Genomic DNA, 20510 nt, shown 5'->3' on the forward strand with positions numbered 1-20510 from the left:
ACTTAGTCTAAGTCTCAGCCTTCTTCATCTGTGAAACGGGAGTAAATAGAAAATACTAGTAATATTTGCCTCTTAGGGTTCTTGTGAGTATTAAATGAGATAAAGCATATAAATAATAAGGTTGGGTACAGTTCTAGACACAACACACAAAAACACATCAGTTGTTATTGTTCAAGATGATGCTGTTCTATCAGTTAGGGCTCATTTGATTTCATGGGACAAAAACTACCCCAATCTAGTTTAGGCCAAAGGGGAAACTAGGGACTCAAATGCCACTAGGAATTGTTCTCTCCATTTCTTATCTTGGTTTTTCATCTGTGTTAGCTTTATTCTCTCAGCGCACCATCCTCCATGGCTCTAGAAGTTCCCAGCCTCACCACAGAGGACTGGCTCTGATTGAAAAAAATAAAATTATCAGGTAAGCAATCTGATTGGCTTAGCTCATTTCAGGACCCTCTCCTAGAGATTCTCTGGGGTGAGATGTAATGGTGATGGTGGTATCTGTAATCCAACGTTAGAAACAAGACCGTAGCCCGCAGAAAAGTGGCGGTGGGAATGGTGTGATGCTCTGGGAAGACAGAGACAATAGATGTCCTCCAAATCGCTACTAAAAATTCCTCTATGTAGCTGCTTCTCCTCCTGTGGCTTTATCTCAGTTAATAGTACCATCGTACTCTGGATTACTTGAACAAAAAACTCCAGATTCATCATGGTCTCCATCCTGACTCCTTACTTTCATCTACCCAGCCAGAAAAATTGTAAACTTGTGAAATGTCTGTCAAATGTGTCTATTAGGAGCTACACCACCACCACCCGAGATTGACACCCCAGCATGGCTGGAATGCATTTTCGGCCCTCCCAGGCCTTCACTTGTGTTGTCTCCTCTCCACTGAGGGGACAGCTACCCTTTACCTTGAAAAGTTCAATTGGCTTTGCCTCCATCTCCAAATAAGACAAAGTTTCCCTGTTGCTTCTCTAGCTCTTGGTTCCTGTTAAAGTATGGCACAAGTACGTGCTAGGTGCCTATTTCCTGTACAGACAATTCAGTCTTGCAGTATAATAAGAATCTACCTGAGCATGAGGAAATGGCTCAGATCTGTTATTCAAAAATGTGCACCACGGGGCTTCCCTGGTGGCGCAGTGGTTGAGAGTCTGCCTGCCTATGCAGGGGACATGGGTTCGTGCCCGAATCCGGGAAGATCCCACGTGCCGCGGAGCGGCTGGGCCCGTGAGCCATGGCCGCTGAGCCTGCACGTCCGGAGCCTGCGCTCCGCAATGGGAGAGGCCGCAACAGTGAGAGGCCCGCGTACCGCAAAAAAAAAAAAAAAAGTGCACCAAACTGAAATTGAAAACAAATCAGCACTATATATAAAATAGATAAACAACAAGGTCCTACTGTATGGCACTATATGAATATGGGAACTATATTCAATATCTTGTAATAACCTATAATGGAAAAGAATAGATATATGCACATATATATGTATAACTGATTCACTCTGCTGTACACCTGAAACTAACACAACACTGTAAATCAACATTTCAATAAATAAATAAACAAATAAAATAGTCCATCATCAACGTAGTAGTTACTATTCTTGTTTACATGGACTTTGGCCAGATTTACTCAGGATACCAAAAGGCATAGGGCTGTATTTTTCTCCCTATTTTATTGTTTTTGCTTTATAATTTATATGATTGTCTTTTCACTTTATCAGGTCATCTTTATATGTCCTTTATTAGTTGTCAAGCGTTTAATAACTTTCTCTAATGTTTTGGGATAAGATGAGCTGCAGAAATGGTTAACTGCTACTATCAATCTTGTGTAGAAGATTTTTACTATGAAAACAGTCTATATAAAACCTACTGAAGGGCTTCCCTGGCGCAGTGGTTGGGAGTCCGCCTGCTAATGCAGGCGACACGGGTTCGTGTCCCGGTCCAGGAGGATCCCACATGTGGCGGAGCGGCTGGGCCCGTGAGCCATGGCCGCTGCGCCTGCGCGTCTGGAGCCTGTGCTCCACAACGGGAGAGGCCACAGCAGTGAGAGGCCCGCATAACAAAAAGAAAACAACCAACTGAAAACATTTTTAAAGTCTTTAAATTTTAATGGAATGGAAAAATAATAGCTTACTTTTTCTTACTACAAAATCAATATATGTTCATTGTTAGAAATTTTGAGGAATACAGATCCATCATTCCCCCCAAAATAAAAAATTAAAATCATCCGTATTCCAGCTTCCACAGATAATCACTGAAAACAATTTGGTGTTTCTAGTATTTTCATATATACATATGTATATGTGTGTATATAAACATATAAGTGCAGTCATAATGTACATTGTATTGTATCCTGATGATATTTTATTTAATATATTGATATTGCTTTTATTGTTATAAAATATTTATTTTTTTGTGTCAGGATACTCAACAATGTTTAATTAATTTGCTATTGTACATTTACTTTGCTTCTGGATTTTTCCCCATTATAAACACATAACATTGTATAAAAAAGTTATAGCTGAATCTCTGAATATATTAATAATTATACAAACAATATTACAGCTAAATATCTGTATACATTAATAATTATTCCCTATAGATAAATTCTGAAATGAGTAATTCCTGAGTCAAAAGATATGCAAAATTGTGAGTGTTCTTAAAACAGAACAAAGCTACCATTTATTGAATGCTTACTAAGTGCCAAGCACATTACTATCTTGTCTCATTTAATCCTCACAGCAACTATATCATCCCATTTTATGGGATGGAAAAGGAAGCTTAGAAATCAAATGATTTGCTCGGGTGTAGCTGACACTGTCAGTGCCGTTTCTGTAATCTCTGTAGCCAAAGGCTGCTGAGACAGCACCTGGAGCTTTCTGTCTGATGGCTGGGCTCATGGTAAACTGGAATTGCCAGAGAATGTGTCCCTGGAAGCAGCTCTCAACCGACAGAGGCTGGGAATTGGTGGATAAATACACCAGCTCCCTTGTTCCTCCATTGGGATAACTGATCTGTTTCCCAGAGTGTGCCAGCAGGACGGAGCTCCACTGGCGGCAACACACCTTCTGTGGCCTCCTTCTTTGGCTTGATGCTCCTGCTTGAACCTCTCCCAGAAAAACAACCTGTACTCAAAACCATGTCTCAAAGTCTGCTACTGGGGAACCCAAATCAAAACATCAAGATGGTTAGTTGAATAGTAGTGCAAAAATGTCCACCAGAAACTCAAAGAACTCTTTGTAAGCTTTGTAAAAAAAAAAAAAAAAAAAATCTAAATTATCTCAAATATCTATTTGAGCAAGCACCATGAGACACATTCAGGCTGCAATCAAAAGCATTTTGTGACTGCTACATTATGTGATTATTTATTATGAAACTCTAGCACACAGAATCAAGTTAGCCGCACTCTTTAGAGCAGGGCACACTATTGATCTGTGTACGCCCTCTCGATTGTTTTCAATAAATTTTTTTCTCCCTTTTCCTTCCCTCTTTTATTCCCTTTCTACTCAAAGGCCCTCTGTGACATGTCACTGAAGAGTTTCTCTGTGGAGTGGGGCTGGCACCACAGGGTAATCATACACTGACTGTCCCCCACCCATCACTCTGAACCAGACTCCACTTCTAACCATAGTTCCTGCTGTTTCACATCCTTGCCAGACTTTGATACTATTTGACCTTCTAATTTTTTGCCTCTAAGTCACGCTTTTATGTAAAAGAATATTAACCTTCTCCCTTGAAACACTCACAAAGGAAAGCTGTTACATACATCTAGGTAATCAACCCTTGATTATTCAGGAAATGAACATCATTTTGTGGGTTGGTTAGTTTCTTCATTATCTTCCTTCTCTTTCTCTATCCCTGGCCATCAGCATTATCATTTAGAAAAAAAAAAAAAAAAGGGTCAAAAGAAGACTCATGAAAAAACCGGTGATTAAATCTTCAATAAGTCGATTTTTATTAGTTATTAACTAAACTTTTACATGTTTATTTAGGGAGAAAGTTGAAATTACTGGGTAAAATAGTTTTAAAATATTTTAAGTATATAATTGAATATTAGTAGTATAGGATTAATGCTATGTTTTAGAGTCTAGTATACATTGTTTTTATTGAGCACTAATTATACTGATAATCTCTGTAAGTCAATATAGCTGTTAATTGAAGATCAAGAAACTATCTACACTGCAGATACATTTGAGAATACTTGGGATAAGTTTTAAGATGTTGAATGACATTTTTCTTTCTGAAGTTACCCCTCCCATATTGTAGAGGAAAATATATAATTTGGCTCGATTTATAATGATGAAGTATGATCTGCACAGGATTGTTGTTTAACCCATCTAATCCTATAATCATCCTGGGCTTCTTGCAGGTGTGATGCCTCTTCTTTGGGGGCCTCTGGATCAACGTTTGCTAACAGCTGTGCCGTTGCCTCTAGGTCTGTCATACAATTAGTCTTGTGATGAACTATGCAGGTTGCTTTATTGCTCCAGAGAACATTTTCATATGCTAGGCCTTGAACTTTAAGGAGTCTACATATATTATGTTCCATATGTCACTATTCGGGATAGTTGATTAGAGTCTCAATTTTCAGAGTCTTGAAGTTCACCCTCTTTAGAATGAACCAAATAGAAATAATTATCCTTCTCTTCATTTTCTCTCAAAGCAGATATCCAAAATTTTTGCACTATTTCTTAAAATGACTGGAAACAAAAATTTCAGCAGCTTTGTAAAGAGCTACTCTAGCAGCACTTTTTTTTTTTTACAAGAAATAATAATAATACTCAGAAAGTTTTGGTTAAAGTGGTATTCTAGAGCTCAAGAGAATTTAAAACCAGCTTTCACATTTAAAAAATAAATAAATAAATTTTATTACTAGAAAATCAGTGTTTATATTCATTTAGGCCATGAACTTTCTTTCCTGACATAAAACATCTTTTCATTTCCGTGAAAGTCTACAACTTGTAAATTTGCCATACAGATTACTGTTTTTAAAAATACAGACTTTTATTTTTTCTTGAGTTTTTAAATTTTTCTATAATGTTTTTGTCATTTAAGTGACAAATACTGTAATTTCTATGAGAAATACCATTATGTATTCATCTAAAAAGAAGAAAAACACACATAACACACATGCTATTTTCCTAAGCTGTAACATTGTAAAGAAAAAGAACCATTAGGAAACCTAAAAAAAAAAAAAAAAAAAAAAAAAGGGTTTAAGGAGAGTTAGCTCCCCATTAACAGGGAAATTTTAAAATTTAAATTTAATTTACTAAGATTCTAGTCTGCAGTCTTTGCTACAGAAATTTTTATTAACTTGTTACTGTAAGGTTATCTGTTTTGATGCTTTAGAAAGGTCATGACTTTAAATACAGAGATAACAGTAGCAAAATTATTAGTAAAACATTTTATGTTTTCATAATCTCCAAATTATTAAAACGTATTTTTAATGAAATACTTAAAATACTATTTTCCAAATAAGGCTACCTGTTCAAAACGTATTAAATAAGATCAGATGTGGAATACACATATACCATGCTGTAAGTTATTGCTTAATAATTTGGAGTAATAGAATTCTATGATTTGGAAATAAATCCATTTTTTAAAATTAGGAAGTATGACTATTTTCTTCTTATATCAGTGTTTTTTCTAACCCTATGACTTTTTTTTGCTTGTCAGATAATGGATAGTTTGAACATTTCTCTACTTAGCAAAATGTATGGAATGAAAATGAAGGAAGTGCCATTTGGATAGTGGTTGGGGTGTGTGTGGAGGGTCTACGATGCTGAATAGAAAGAGGTCTGCACGGCAACAGCTGGGGGAAATGGGATATGGAACAGCTGCTCCTTTAGATTCCCGAGAAGGAGACTGCTTGAGGTTGGTCACAGGGCAAAAGGATAAGGCGGATAAAAACTGATGTAAAGCAGGAAAATGACTGCTGAGTCCCCTGAGCTTACACCTGAACCGTCTCAAGCTGCATGGCGAGCCCTCTGTAGCATGCTTCCCAAGCTGGTGATGAACTACACAGGACCAGGAGGCGCACTGGCTGCACATAGGACTGTCTGCATGTTTTGTATAATGATAACCAGAGGTCCTCTGGGAGAAGGAGGCCATGTTTCCTCTGTGCCAGCATCTGAGCTCCTCTCAGACACTGAGGCCATTAAACAGGAACAGAAGGGTCAATTTTAGGTAATGATTTCTAATTGCAAGTAAAGACAACTTCTATTTAATCGACAGTGAAGAGCTCTGGTCTTTAAATTAAGAAATGACTCAAATTTCTTTTTTTTGTTTTTTGGATAAATGCCTTTTTTAACTCAAGGAAAAGTTATTAATAAATAATAAAAAGTTTTCCATAAAATGTTGGTTTATTACATTTCCATTAGAAAAATATGTGCCACTACAAAGATAAATGTAAGCACTATGTAATTTACATATGATACATTTAGTGAATTACAGTTAAGAAAAAAATAAGTACAAAGCAGGAGCTTTCAATAGATACTCAGTAAATGTTACCTACTAGAGTATCATTGCTGCCATTGTTCAGTGCTAATTACATCATAGCCTGTAGTAATAATGGTACCTTACATCTGAAAACTATTGATAGTCTAAAGTGTAAACATACTTTTATTTCTTTTGATTTTCACAAAGATATAGTGAAGCTGCCATCGTCATCCTTATTTTACAAATGAAACTGAGCCTCCAAGAAGTTAAGTGACTAAGCTAAGGTTAGCAGCTCGTATGTGGCAGACAGGACTAAGAGCCATCTCTTCTAACTTCGACTCTCACATGCTCTTTCTACACCATAGTTACCTTCCATATAAAGAATATAGTTCAAATATTTAACTGCTTAACAATTAGAGATATCACTTATATGTGAAATCTAAAAAAAATGATACAAATGAACTTATTTACAAAACAGAAATAGACTCACAGACATAGAAAACAAACTAATGGTTACAAAAGGGGAAAGGGGGGCATAGGAATTTGGCATTAACAGATACCGCTATATATAAAATAGGTAAACAACAAGGACCTACTGTGTAGCACACGGAACTATATTTAACATGTTGTAATAATCTATAATGGAAAAGCATCTGGAAAAGAAGATATATATATATAAAGAATAAATATATATTCATATATATATGTGAATCACTTTGCTGGTACACCTGAAACATTGTATAATAAATCAACCATACTTCAATTAAAAAAACAATTAGAGATATATTGCTATGTACATTTGAACTATATTACATAAAGATGATCTTTATCATGTAACATACTTTCTAAATAAAATCCTACTTCCAACAGCTTTTTAAAGATTTTTCACCTACACATTTAACATTTTATCCTATGTTAACTGTTGGTTTGGGAATACTTGGGCCTAGAGCAAAAACCAGAAATTGTGATTTTTGTAGATGTTTGACCATCTAGCACTTTGGAAACTAGTTATTTTATGCATATTAATGGTAATATAATAGTCACAGTTTCCTATATGTTAGACTTTATGCCACAAACTTTACACACGTTTTCTCACTTAATTTTCACAGAGCTGTGCTGAGTTAGGGAGCAGTATTATTCCCATTTTACAGATGAAAAAACTAATGCTCAGAAACGTCACTTTGCTTATGTAATGTCATATGGGGAGGTGATAGCAGAGCTGGGATTCCATCCTCCATCAGTTGATTTTAAAGTCCACCATCTTAACCATTTCACATTGTCCTCTCTTTTCAAAGAGCTGTTAAATATACTCTCTAAAAAGCAACTGAGAGTTCCTTATCTGAAGAATGCTAGCATTTATTGCCTTTACTTCATGCAGACTTCTAAGAATCACAGATTTGGTAACAGATGTGAGCATTGTATCCACCCAGGCAACTCTAACTAAATATTATGATACCCTATTAAACTGGTCCCAAACTTCTCACAGTCTAGTACACAGAGTTGAAAGAAGACAGGAAAGGGTGAAAGGCAGATTGAAGAAGCAATTGCTCCTGTAGACAAACTGATTCAGACTATGTACATTAGTAGGTATGGTCCATCAGAAAGATTTATCATATCATCCTATGCTGCAAATGTGCAGAACTTTGCAGAGTTGAAGCATGTGAATGAATGCACCGAAGACCTAAATGAAGATAGCTCAGAGCACCTCTTTCTCCATCTCTCCTTTGCCTTGGCCCTTGGCTTCTTTACTTTCTTTCCATTTCTCTCCTTTTTTTTTTTTTTTAAACATTTCTTTTCTCTTCACATATAGTTTTCAACAATGTGTCACATAAAGAGCAAAAGAATCAAAAGCAATTCCTGCAGGAATATTTGTTTCCTTTCCTTTCCCAGCTACTACTTCTGGCCTGGCCCACTCCTCCTTCCTCCCCCAAACCAGTCCCCCATACTGGGCCTCTACTATGCAGATGAGAGTTAGAATTTTGGGGGGGAAGAGTAGGGATAGAAGAAGTAGAAACAAGCCTGCTAAAAAGAACCACAATTTCTTTTTCTTTTTAATTTATTTTATTAAAGTATAGTAATTTACAATGCTGTGTTAATTTCTACTGTATAGCAAAGTGATTCAGTGATACATATATACATATACATTCTTTTCATATTCTTTTCCCTTATGGTTAATCACAGGAAACTATGAATATAGTTCCCTGTACTATACAGTAGGACTTTGTTGTTTGCCCATTCTATATATAATAGTTTGCATCTGCTAATACCAAACTCCCAATCCTTCCCTCCCCCATCCACCTCCCCCTTGGCAACCACAAGTCTGTTCTCAATGTCTGTGAGTCTGTTTCTGTTTCATAGATAGGTTCATTTGCATCATATTTCAGATTCCACATATAAGGGATATCATATGGTGTCTGACTTACTTCACTTAGTATGATAATCTCTAGGTCCATCCACGTTGCTGCAAATGGCATTATTTCATTCTTTTTTATGGCTCAGTAGTATTCCATTGCATATATATATATACCACATCTTCTTTATCCATTCATCTGTCTATGGACATTTAGGTTGTTTCCATGTCTTGGCTGCTATGAACATTGGGGTGCATGTATATTTTCGAATTAGAGTTTTCTCTAGATATATGCCCAGGAGTGGGATTGTTGGATCATATGGCAAGTCTACTTTGAGTTTTTTGAGGAATCTCCATACTGTTTTCCATAGTGGCTACACCAATTTACTTTCCCACCAATGGTGTATGAGGGTTCCCTTTTCTCCACACTTTCTCCAGCATTTGTTATTGGTAGACTTTTTAATCATGGCCATTCTGACTGGTGTGAGGTGTACCTTATTATAGTTTTGATTTGCATTTCTCTAATAATTAGCGATGTTGAGCATCTTTTCATGTGCCTGTTGAAGAGCCACAATTTCTTGATGTGAGAGAGAAAAGCAGGCAGATGAGAGAGGGAAGGGAGAGGGGTGATTAACCATGTGTGAGTGGAAGACAGGAAGGAACTTTGGGGTCCAGAGAGTGACATGAAGATACAGGCTTCAGGATATCTAGAGAAAGACAAATTGAAAAAAATTTTTAAATGGAAGGAGAGAAGAGTCTAAAAGATGTTACTGTGAGTTAAGAATTTTACCTCTTGTTCTTTGAGGACAAGTAAGAAGAAATTGATATTACTTTTCTTTTAGCTTGGTGGATGTTTTCCTTTTAATATGGTATTATACCAAGACAACCATGAAGAACTCACATTTATTTGGGTTGCATCATGGTTTCATGGTAGACAAAAATTTTCATTTATAAAAGTGACCAAAAGGAAAATTTGTTTTATGTATGTTATTGTAGAATCTGCCAAGGCATGTGTGTGTCAGCTAGATTACCATTTAGATGAAGAGCCCACTGTCATCAAGGATGGAGTGACTTTTAAGGGAGAAGGTATCAAATTGAACACAGAAAAAACTACATGGAAACAACTGTAAGAATCCCTAAACTTTCTGTGTCTTAAACATTACAAATCAAATAAATAACCCTTTGTTAAAAATGCCTGCTGATATATAATAGCTTTGTCTTTGTTTGCATCTATTGAGTTAAAAGAATAACTAAAATTTAATTATAATCACTTAGTGAAAACTTAAGAATATATCATTTTACAAATATGACCCATACCCTCCATTGTTAATATTTATCTATAATCCATTAGTTGCTAGAATATTAGTGTAACTAATATTACATCTGCTACATCGTTTACTTGCATTTCTCTCTGGGATGCTGCTGATGAGGTTAGAGATTTGGGTTAACCATGCATACAAGCTAACACCAATATTAGAAGCATTCTAAGTTATTATAAAGATGCTGACATGTCTTCAAACATACAAATAGCTACAGTTTTGTATATGGAATAATTAAATACTAGGACAAGAATTTTGTACTACAAAAGCAAATGAAATATCAATATGGTGAATTTTTCTTTCACAGTGTAATTTTTTTTTTTTTTTTTTTTTTTTTTTTTTTTTTTTTTTGCGGTATGCGGGCCTCTCACTGTTGTGGCCTCTCCCGTTGCGGAGCACAGGCTCCGGACGCGCAGGCCTAGCGGCCATGGCTCACGGGCTCAGTCGCTCCGCGGCATGTGGGATCCTCCCGGACCAGGGCACGAACCCGTGTCCCCTGCATCGGCAGGCGGATTCTCAACCACTGCGCCACCAGGGAAGCCCCACAGTATAATTTTTGATAGGCTACATTATCACTAAACAATGGGAAGCAAATAACTCACTGAATGTACCAAAGTAAAGTTGATGTTCCTAAGATTAGTAAGTGGAATAGAGTATTTAGAGAGAAAGAAAATTCATGCATGAAAACAATTTACTATGATAGGACCATCTCTTTTCTTAAAATAACTTTATGGTTGCAATATTTGATTGTGGGAGCTGGGCCAACTTTGCATAAGGTCTTGAATGTGATTTTTGATCAAATATTTTTCTCTTTGAAATCTTAGGACTTCATAAGACACATTTACTTTTTAAAATTCAGAATTTACTCTACTTGGAACATTTTCAGGTGGAAATTGATGATGGCCAAAGGGAATTACTACTTTTTTCCTCAGCACCTGATTGATATACGTGGGTAGCTTTCTCCTCTTTAAATGTCAGCGTCTCTGTGACTTTCTGCACAGGTTTATTACAGGAACTATCACTTCTCTTCACCAAATGCCCTTTTCTCATTAGTAGGTATTTCAGCCCTAAATAAATTCATTATTTGTTTTTAGTTTAGTGCTAGTCCATTATTCAGTAAAGAATGCTTGGTCAGCAAGGAATGGATGACCAAACGTTATTCATATACTTGTCAACATATTCTTCTATTACATGTATTAATCATTTATTAATAAATTAAAGCTTTTAAATTGAGATACATTAGAAAAATTTCAGAGTCCCTTCTGTTTCAGATCATCAGAACCATTAATTAGGGATATTTACTTGTGACAGGTTTCTCTTAGCCAAGATTCTTTGAAAAAATCACGTAAAAATCTTTAAACAGATGAACTACATTACTGGAAGGGAGAAGAAATTTGTTAGAGGTAGTGGTTGAATCTAAGGGCAAGATACTGAAAATTTGAAAATATTCCAAATTATAAACTTAAAATACAAGTGAGAGAATAAAAACAGTGTACAGAATTGATCATGAGATAGACTGAATATGAAAAGGCAATGTTAAATCTAACTGGACACTTTCTCACGCTGGTTCCCACATGATGAAGTTGATTTCAAGGCATTCCTACTGCCCTCCAGAACTACAGTGTGACAGAAACACCATCGATGATTTCGAACAGATATGATAGTGTTGGTAATACTGCACAGGGTGGGAAAGTAAGATAAAAAAGGATTTCAAAAGAAAAATTCTTTTTTTATGTGTTGAATTTTTACCTTGTGATTAGATAACCAGGCAGATACCTAATCAACTAATCAGGGAATCAATCTTATTTATTAATTGATCATGTAATTCTTTTTTTACAATACATTCACTAAATAAGGTGTGGGTTTCCAATAGACATCTTGTAAACTAGAAGCCATGCCTTCAGATGGAGAGCAGCTGCAGAAGGAAAGACAGGCTGTAGTTTGTAAATAGAAAATAGATCACTAGGTTATACGATCACCTTCACCAAGTCCAGAAAGAAGAAAGTGAAAAGGCACAGGGAACTCTATTCAATATTCAATATCCTGTGATAAACCATAATGGAAAAGAATATGAAAAAGAATGTATATATATATATACATATATATGTATAACTGAGTCACTTTGCTGTTCAGCAGAAATTAACACAACATTGTGTATCAACTGTACTTCAATAAAATAAATTTTAAAAAAACTGAAAGGGGATTCAAACTCAAGTCTGAAGAATGTCCTTTTATATCTGAAGGAAGGAGGGAAAAGTGGCTAAAGTAAGATACTAGAGAGAATGAAAAGATGGCGGCCATCTATCTGAAATCAAAGCAAGATGTCACGTTTTGTGGGAACTAATTTCAGTGCAACAGCAAAAACACGCTGCCCTCTAAAATCAGCCCGAGCTGGAAGACCTCCATGCCCCGAATCAGGTACAACTGCTCAGTGTCCATTCTCCACCTAGCCACACCCCAGCACCAAATTCCCATTCTCTGGTGATTCCCTGGTACCTGTTTCCTGCCTCTTGTTTTCCAGCTGTGAATCTGATGCCTTTTCGAGTTTGCTCTTAGCATCTTGTATCCAGACCTGACAACAGATTCTTCACTGGCGCTGCAGCTCTGCCCGTGGGTCTGGCTCAAATCTTATGCTCGATTCCTGCAAATTCTCAGTTCTGGGTGAGCTGTGTTCCAAAAAGGTAACAATATTCCACCTCAAGCAAGTCCCTGGTTCTTCCCAACCACACAGGCTACTCTTGACAGTAGCAGTGAGCCAAGGCCTGAAATATGGCCTGTCTGGTTTTCCAAAGGCTCCACCCTGGCTGGAGAGTTACATGACAAGAATGAACTAACCCTGACTCTCAGTGAGGTACATGCCTGGGTGAGGGGGTTGAGATTTTACTGGAAATATCTGCAAGGAGCTCTCTCACTCCAGCCCCAAACCGGGATAGGAGACAGAAGGAATGTGCTCATTTCTATCCTTTAGACATGCTGGTTTCCTTGACTTATATGCCATCATCTATTCCTGGTTTTCCTGCTACCTCCCCAGAGAAACTGCTTAATCTCCTTGGCACCTCCTTCTCCAAGCTTGGCCCTCGAACTTTTTCATTCACCATTAACTGTCTCTAGGAAATCTCCTCCACTCAACAACTTCAATATGCTGAAAACCTGCAAATTTATACAGCCTCAAATTTACACAGCATCTTCAATCCAGACCTCCTCTTGAGCTCCAGGCCCACATATACCACTGTCTATAGATCTCTCTTTGGCTATCTCAAAAACTCCTCAAACTCAACATATTCAAAACTGAACTCCTCATTTCCCCCCAAGCCTGGGTGTCCTGTGGCATCCCCCACCAGAGGCCATGCAGCTCTACAGCCAGGAACCTAGGCCCATCTGGATGCCACTTTCTCCCTCACCTCCCAGATTTAATCTAATTCCAAGTCCCCCAGAACTTCTGAATCTATTTCCTTCCATATTCACTACTACTACTAAAGCCCAGAGACTTAGTTGATTAGTGTAAAAATAATAAAAGCTACTAATTATCAAAAGTTTATTATATACCAGGCAGGTACTCTTTTAAAACTTGATATAAATTGTCTTTTCTAATCATCCTATTATTAGTTTCCTAGGACTGAAGTAACAAGGCAAACTAAATGGCTTAAAAATAAGGAATGCAAGAGAGTCCCTTTTTCTCCACACCCTCTCCACCATTTATTGTTTGTTGAATTTTTGATGATGGCCATTCTGACCGGTGTGAGGTGATACCTCATTGTAGTTTTGATTTGCATTTCTCTAATAATTAGTGCTGTTGAGCATCCTTTCATGTGTTTGTTGGCAATCTGTATATCTTCTTTGAAGAAATGTCTGTTTAGGTCTTCTGCCCATTTTTGGATTGGGTTGTTTGTTTTTTTTGATATTGAGCTGCATGAGCTGCTTGTATATTTTGGAGATTAATCCTTTGTTAGTTGCTTCATTTGCAAATATTTTCTCCTATTCTGAGGGTTGTCTTTTCATCTTGTTTATGTTTTCCTTTGTTGTGAAAAAGCTTTTAAGTTTCACTAGGTGCCATTTGTTTTTCTTTTAAATTCCGTTTCTCTAGGAGATAGGTCAAAAAGGATCTTGCTGTGATTTATGTCATAGCGTGTTCTGCCTATGTTTTCCTCTAAGAGTTTTATAGTGTCTGGCCTTACATTTAGGTCTTTAATCCATTTTGAGTTTATTTTTGTGTATGGTGTTAGGGAGTGTTCCAATTTCATTCTTTTACATGTAGCTGTCCAGTTTTGCCAGCACCACTTATTGAAGAAGCTGTCTTTTTGCCATTGTATATTCTTTCCTCCTTTATCAAAAATAAGGTGACCACATGTGTGTGGGTTTAACTCTGGGCTTTCTATCCTGTTCCATTGATCTATATTTCTGTTTTTGTGCCAGTACCATACTCTCTTGATTACTGTAGCTTTGTAGTATAGTCTGAAGTCCAGGAGCCTGATTTCTCCAGCTCCATTTCTCTTTCTCAAGATTCCTTTGACTATTCGGGGTCTTTTTTGTTTCTATACAAACTGCAATTTTCTGTTCTAGTTCTGTGAAAAATGCCATTGGTAGTTTGATAGGGATTGCATTGAATCTGTAGATTGCTTTGGGTAATGTAGTCAATGTAGTCATTTTCACAGTGTTGATTCTTTCAATCCAAGAACATGGTATATCTCTCCATCTGTTTGTATAATCTTTAATTTCTTTCATCAGTTTCTTATAGTCAGAATGTAAATTGATACAGCCACTATGGAGAACAGTATGGAGATTCCTTAAAAAACTAAAAATAGAATTACCATATAACCCAGAAATCCCACTACTGGGCATATACCCTGAGAAAGCCATAATTCAAAACTAGTCATATACCACAATGTTCATTGCAGCACTATTCATTGCAATAGCCAGAACATGAAAGGAACCTAAGTGTCCATTGATAGATGAATGGATAAAGAAGATGTGGCATATATATACAATGGAATATTATTCAGCCATTAAAAGAAACAAAATTGAGTTATTGGTAATGAGGGGGATGGACCTAGAGTCTGTCATACAGAGTGAAGTAGGTCAGAAAGAGAAAAACAATTACCGTATGCTATCACATATATATGGAATCTAAAAAAAAAAAAGATTCTGAAGAACCTAGGGGTAGGACAGGAATGAAGATGCAGACACAGAGAATGGACTTGTGGACACGGGAAGGGAGAAGGGTAAGCTGGGAAGAAGTGACAGAGTGGCATGGACATATGTACACTACCAAATGTAAAATAAATAGCTAGTTGGAAGCAGCCGCATTGCACAGGGAAATCAGCTCGCTGCTTTGTGACCACCTAGAAGGGTGGGATAGGGAGGGTGGGAGGGAGACCAAGAGGGAGGGGATATGGGGATATATGTATATGTATAGCGGATTTACTTTATTATACAGTAGAAACTAACACAACAATGTAAAGCAATTACACTCCAATAAAGATGTCAAAAAAAAAATAAAGGAATGGATTCTTTCACAGTTTTGAAGCCTAGCAATCTGAAATCAAAGGGCTGGCAGGACCATGTTCTTATGGGGAGGGGATCCTTCCTGTCTCTTCAAGCTTCTGGTGGCTCCAGGCATCCCTTGACTTGTGGCACTGCAACATCAATCTCTACCACCATCTTCATAGGGACTTGTCCTCTGTGGGCATGTCTTCTTGTCTTCTGTCTGTTTCAAACCTCCTTCTGCCTTTTTCTTATAAGGACCCTGTCACTGGATTTAGAGCCCAGCCAGAAAATCCAGCACAATGATCACCTCATCTCAAGAGCCTTAACTTAATTACATCTGCAAAGACCTTTTTTCTAAGTATGGTAAAATTCATAGATTCCAGGGATTAGAAAGTGGACAAATATTTTTAAGGCCACCATTCAACCTCCCAAAAAGTAAATATACTTATTAGTTGAGTCAACTGAGACTTAGAGAATTTAAGGGATTTGTCCAAGGTCACACAGTTAATATGAATGCGAGCTTCACATTTGATTTATGGCTTCCTTACCTCCAGAAAAATAATTTCAATACTTTTCTGACAGGAGTAACAGTATCAATAAATTTGTCACTTGGATGCCAAATGCTGCTTCTTAAATACATTCATTACTAGACTATCCTACACCACTAGAGTTATCTTCCAAAACTATAGATCAGATCCATCATGCCTGGCATGTTGTCTGTCACTTAGAAGGTGCTCAATAAACAGTTGTCAGTAAATGAATGAGATCATGCCACCAGCCTCATCAAAGTCACCAAACATTCCACATTGCTTAAAAAATGAGCTTCACATTGCAACAAAGCATTCAAGACCCTCCAACCCTCCAAAAGATTAAAACGTATAATCTTGGAATTACGATGAATTCCTAATTCTTAGGAAGGCTGTACTTAGAATGAGTACAGCCTTTCTAAGAATGTCCAGAAATCATACAAGAAGAAATTGATAAATTTGGCCACACACATATCTAAAAGTTCAGGATGGAAGAATTTCATAATAAGGCCAGAAAACAATGGCCTGGAAAAATATTCACAACATGTATTAATACATATGCCTAATTTCCTAAAGATATATACATAGCTCCTGAGGAAGCAGGCACCTTCATTTATTGTTGTGTGACAATAAACTTGTTAAGCTTCTTTGAAGGGAAGATTAGAAATAAAAATAAATTTATCTTTAAATTCATCTCCTCTCCTCTCTGAATCAGCATTTCCACCCTTAGGAATTTATTCTGTAGATTTTCTCTCACTTTGGCACAAAGTTATTCACTGCTATACCCTTTGTGAAACAAAACTGATTGGAAATAACCTAAATGCCCATCAATAGGAGATAGTTAAATCCATTACAGTACAACTATATATTGGGATACTATGAGTCCCTTTTAAACTGAGGCACGTCTATATATACATTAGTATGGAGGAAGTTAACTCAGGGGACAGAACAGTGTGTATAAAACATTATCATTTTGTAAACAACAAAAAGGACACACATATATATATGCACCTATATGCCAGGCATATCTATGAATATTTTTGTAAGGATAAACCAGAAACTTGTAACTGTATTTGCCTTTGAGAAAAGAACTGTGAGACTGAGTACAGGGACGGAAGGAAGATTTATTTTTCTGTAAACCCTATTGTATTGTTTGAATTTATTTTGCCATGTGCCTGCCATGCGATAGATAGAGAGAGAGAGAGAGAATCTATAAGCTAATTTTCACCTAATTTTCCAACTTGATCTCCTACTGTATCCTATCTTGTACATGACAATTCATTGTTTCTCAAACCCACTGACTATGATCATATTGAGTGTGTGGGAGTGTGTGTGTGTCTAATATGCTATCATCCTCAACTCGCACGCTTTCTGCCTGTATAAATCCTGCCCCTCAAAAGCTCTTCTGTGCAACCTTCCTGATCTTCAGTGTTGAAACTAACTACTCTTACCTCTGAACTCAGAAAACCCCCGTTCATCCTGCTTTGAATTACAGTTGTTTACAAGTTGGTCCCCCTCATTAAATTAGCTCCTAAAGGGAAGTGTGCATCTTGTTGCCCTCTGTGTTCCTCAAAGTACCTCGAACACAACAGCCTTGCTGTGTGCATGTCATTAACTAAAAAATATTAAGTAGAAGAGCCAACTAGGAAAACTCAAGTCTCTTACGATTAAACCCAATTTTAAGGATGATAGAGAAAAATATTTAGCCCAATCACAGAAATGCTATTTAGCATGAATATCTAAAAGAGCCAACAAGAGCTCCTCAAAGCTGAAAAATAAAGCCAATACTTATTGAATAGGATTATTACATGAGATGTATGTGAAATTCAATAAGAAGTTACAGTTGGAATATATTAGAGGTAAGAGAAGAATGAAAGAAAAATGATTTCAGTTTTTTTTTTTTTTTTTTTTTGCGGTATGCGGGCCTCTCACTGTTGTGGCCTCTCCCGTTGCGGAGCATAGGCTCCGGACACGCAGGCCTAGCGGCCATGGCTCACGGGCTTAGTTGCTCCGCGGCATGTGGGATCTTCCCGGACCAGGGCACGAACCCGTGTCCCCTGCATCGGCAGGCGGACTCTCAACCACTGCACCACCAGGGAAGCCCTGATTTCAGTTTTAATACGGAAAAGATAGCTCTTGACATTTTGTTTTTTGGGTTTTTTAGTCAAACACACCAAGCCTGGTCATAAAATAGGCAAACACTGATTTTTATCCTGAAGCAGGCTACTTCTCAGATTGGGACTAGCAATGCCTTCCACCTTTGCAGCCCTCCTTCCCCCCCATCCCCACACACAAAGGAAAGGTTCACTGCAATGCAATTCAATCTACTGCTTATTAATTACAGTTTTTTCTAAGAAAACTTTCTCAGATAATATTATGTGTGCTGTAATTTTTTTTTTTTACTCTTTACTTTTTGCTGTCATTTAAACCCATTTCCTCTTGTCCTTGGTGATAGTGGAGGGTCCCATTACTTCACATATTTAACTTTCATCAATAAAACCAATTTGTAATGCTTCTAGAATAGGGCTATTCTGCTTTACTCTCTATAAACAGGTACACTGACATCCAGCCCACCCCATTTCTGTTGGCCTTGTAACAACATACAATAAAAAATATATATATATATAATAAAATAAAAATTAAAAGTGGTAGTGATTAAAAGTCAACTTGAACTTACTGCTAATGCTGTTTCATACTCTCCAGCAGCCAAGTGCGCTAAGCCCAAGTAATAGGAAGCTTCTTCTTCCATCTTTTTGTCGTTTCCTAAAACGAAAATGTAGAAAAAATCATCATGGTATTAAAGAAATTGGTTTACGGTCAGATTGGCCATCATCAAAAACTCTAGAAACAATAAATGCTGGAGAGGGTGTGGAGAAAAGGGAACACTCTTGCACTGTTGGTGGGAATGTAAAATGATACAGCCACTATGGAGAACAGTATGGAGGTTCCTTAAAAAACTACAAATAGAACTACCATATGACCCAGCAATCCCACTACTGGGCATATACCCTGAGAAAACCATAATTCAAAAAGAGTCATGTACCAAAATGTTTATTGCAGCTCTATTTACGATAGCCAGGACATGGAAGCAACCTAAGTGTCCATCAACAGATGAATGGATAAGGAAGATGTGGCACATATACACAATGGAATATTACTCAGCCATAAAAAGAAATGAAACTGAATTATTTGTAATGAGGTGGATAGACCTGGAATCTGTCATACAGAGTGAAGTAAGTCAGAAAGATAAAAACAAATACCGTATGCTAACACATATATATGGAATCTAAAAAAAAAAAAAGGTCATGAAGAGATTAGTGGTAGGATGGGAATAAAACACAGACCTACTAGAGCATGGACTTGAGGATATGGGGAGGGGGAAGGGTAAGCTGTGACGATGTGAGAGAGTGGCAGGGACATATACACACTACCAAATGTAAATTAGATAGCCAGTGGGAAGCTATAGCATAGCACAGGGAGTTCACCTCTGTGCTTTGTGACCACCTAGAGGGGTGAGATAGGGAGGGTGGGAGGGAGGGTGACAAAAGAGGGAAGAGTTATGGGAACATATGTATATGTATAACTGATTCACCTTGTTGTAAAGGAGAAACTAACACAATATTGTAAAACAGTTATACTCAAATAAAGATGTTTAAAAAAAAAAAGAAATTGGTTTATTACAACAGAGTCTTTGCTTTTTAAGAGAGTAGAAAGTTATTATAACAAAGTATACAGATTTATATCAACAATCTCTGAAACCTAACTGTGTACTCATCAAAAAGGCTGATGTTAATACAATTTACCTGGGTCACAGATATAAGTGAGTAATGTGCATTAGCAATATAATTATGAGGAGTTTCCCTCTACATACAAAACCCAGTATTAGCATTTTGACATTCATATATAAATTCCATACCGGTCCACCATGTAAAACCTATAGTCATTCATCATAGCTGCAACTACATATGTGAAATAATTGATAAAGAGTATCAGCCTTACATGGTGCACAAACACACACACATACACACACACACACACACACACACACACACACACACACACACACACACAGAATGGCATTCAGCTGTCTCTAATAGGGCAGATAATTAGCAAATTAAGGAATTATTGTCTTGATTAGGTTCAATTTTAAAGCTATTGGTTAAAACCTGGGAGAGGACTGCCAGAGCTTGGCTTCTTGGTATAAAATTCCATTCATATTTTGAAATTCAAACACATTTTTTCCTTGCTAATGACTGGTAAATGCTTTTCACCATCTTTTCACAAGGAATTTAGCCTTTCTAATTTCTGCATAATGTGCTTTATTCCAGGAGTTATCAAATTTTTCTTTCCCAAAGCAAAATATGTAAACGTGTGACACATGGTTCAACAAGACAT

The 20510-nt window shown here is 37.0% G+C and overlaps 1 protein-coding gene across 2 annotated transcripts in view; it reads right to left on the reverse strand.

Annotated features, from left to right (window-relative positions):
• Window positions 1-20510, reverse strand: part of TTC29 (tetratricopeptide repeat domain 29) — a 241988-nt gene that overhangs the window by 147013 nt on the left and 74465 nt on the right. For both annotated transcript variants that reach the window (XM_067036908.1, XM_059065746.1), the window contains exon 6: window positions 18793-18878. In XM_067036908.1, coding sequence (XP_066893009.1) covers window positions 18793-18878 — 86 coding nt within the window. The remainder of the gene's footprint in view (window positions 1-18792; window positions 18879-20510) is intronic.

The sequence above is a fragment of the Kogia breviceps genome, chromosome 6 (assembly GCF_026419965.1).
Source record: "Kogia breviceps isolate mKogBre1 chromosome 6, mKogBre1 haplotype 1, whole genome shotgun sequence".
NCBI lineage: Eukaryota > Metazoa > Chordata > Mammalia > Artiodactyla > Physeteridae > Kogia > Kogia breviceps.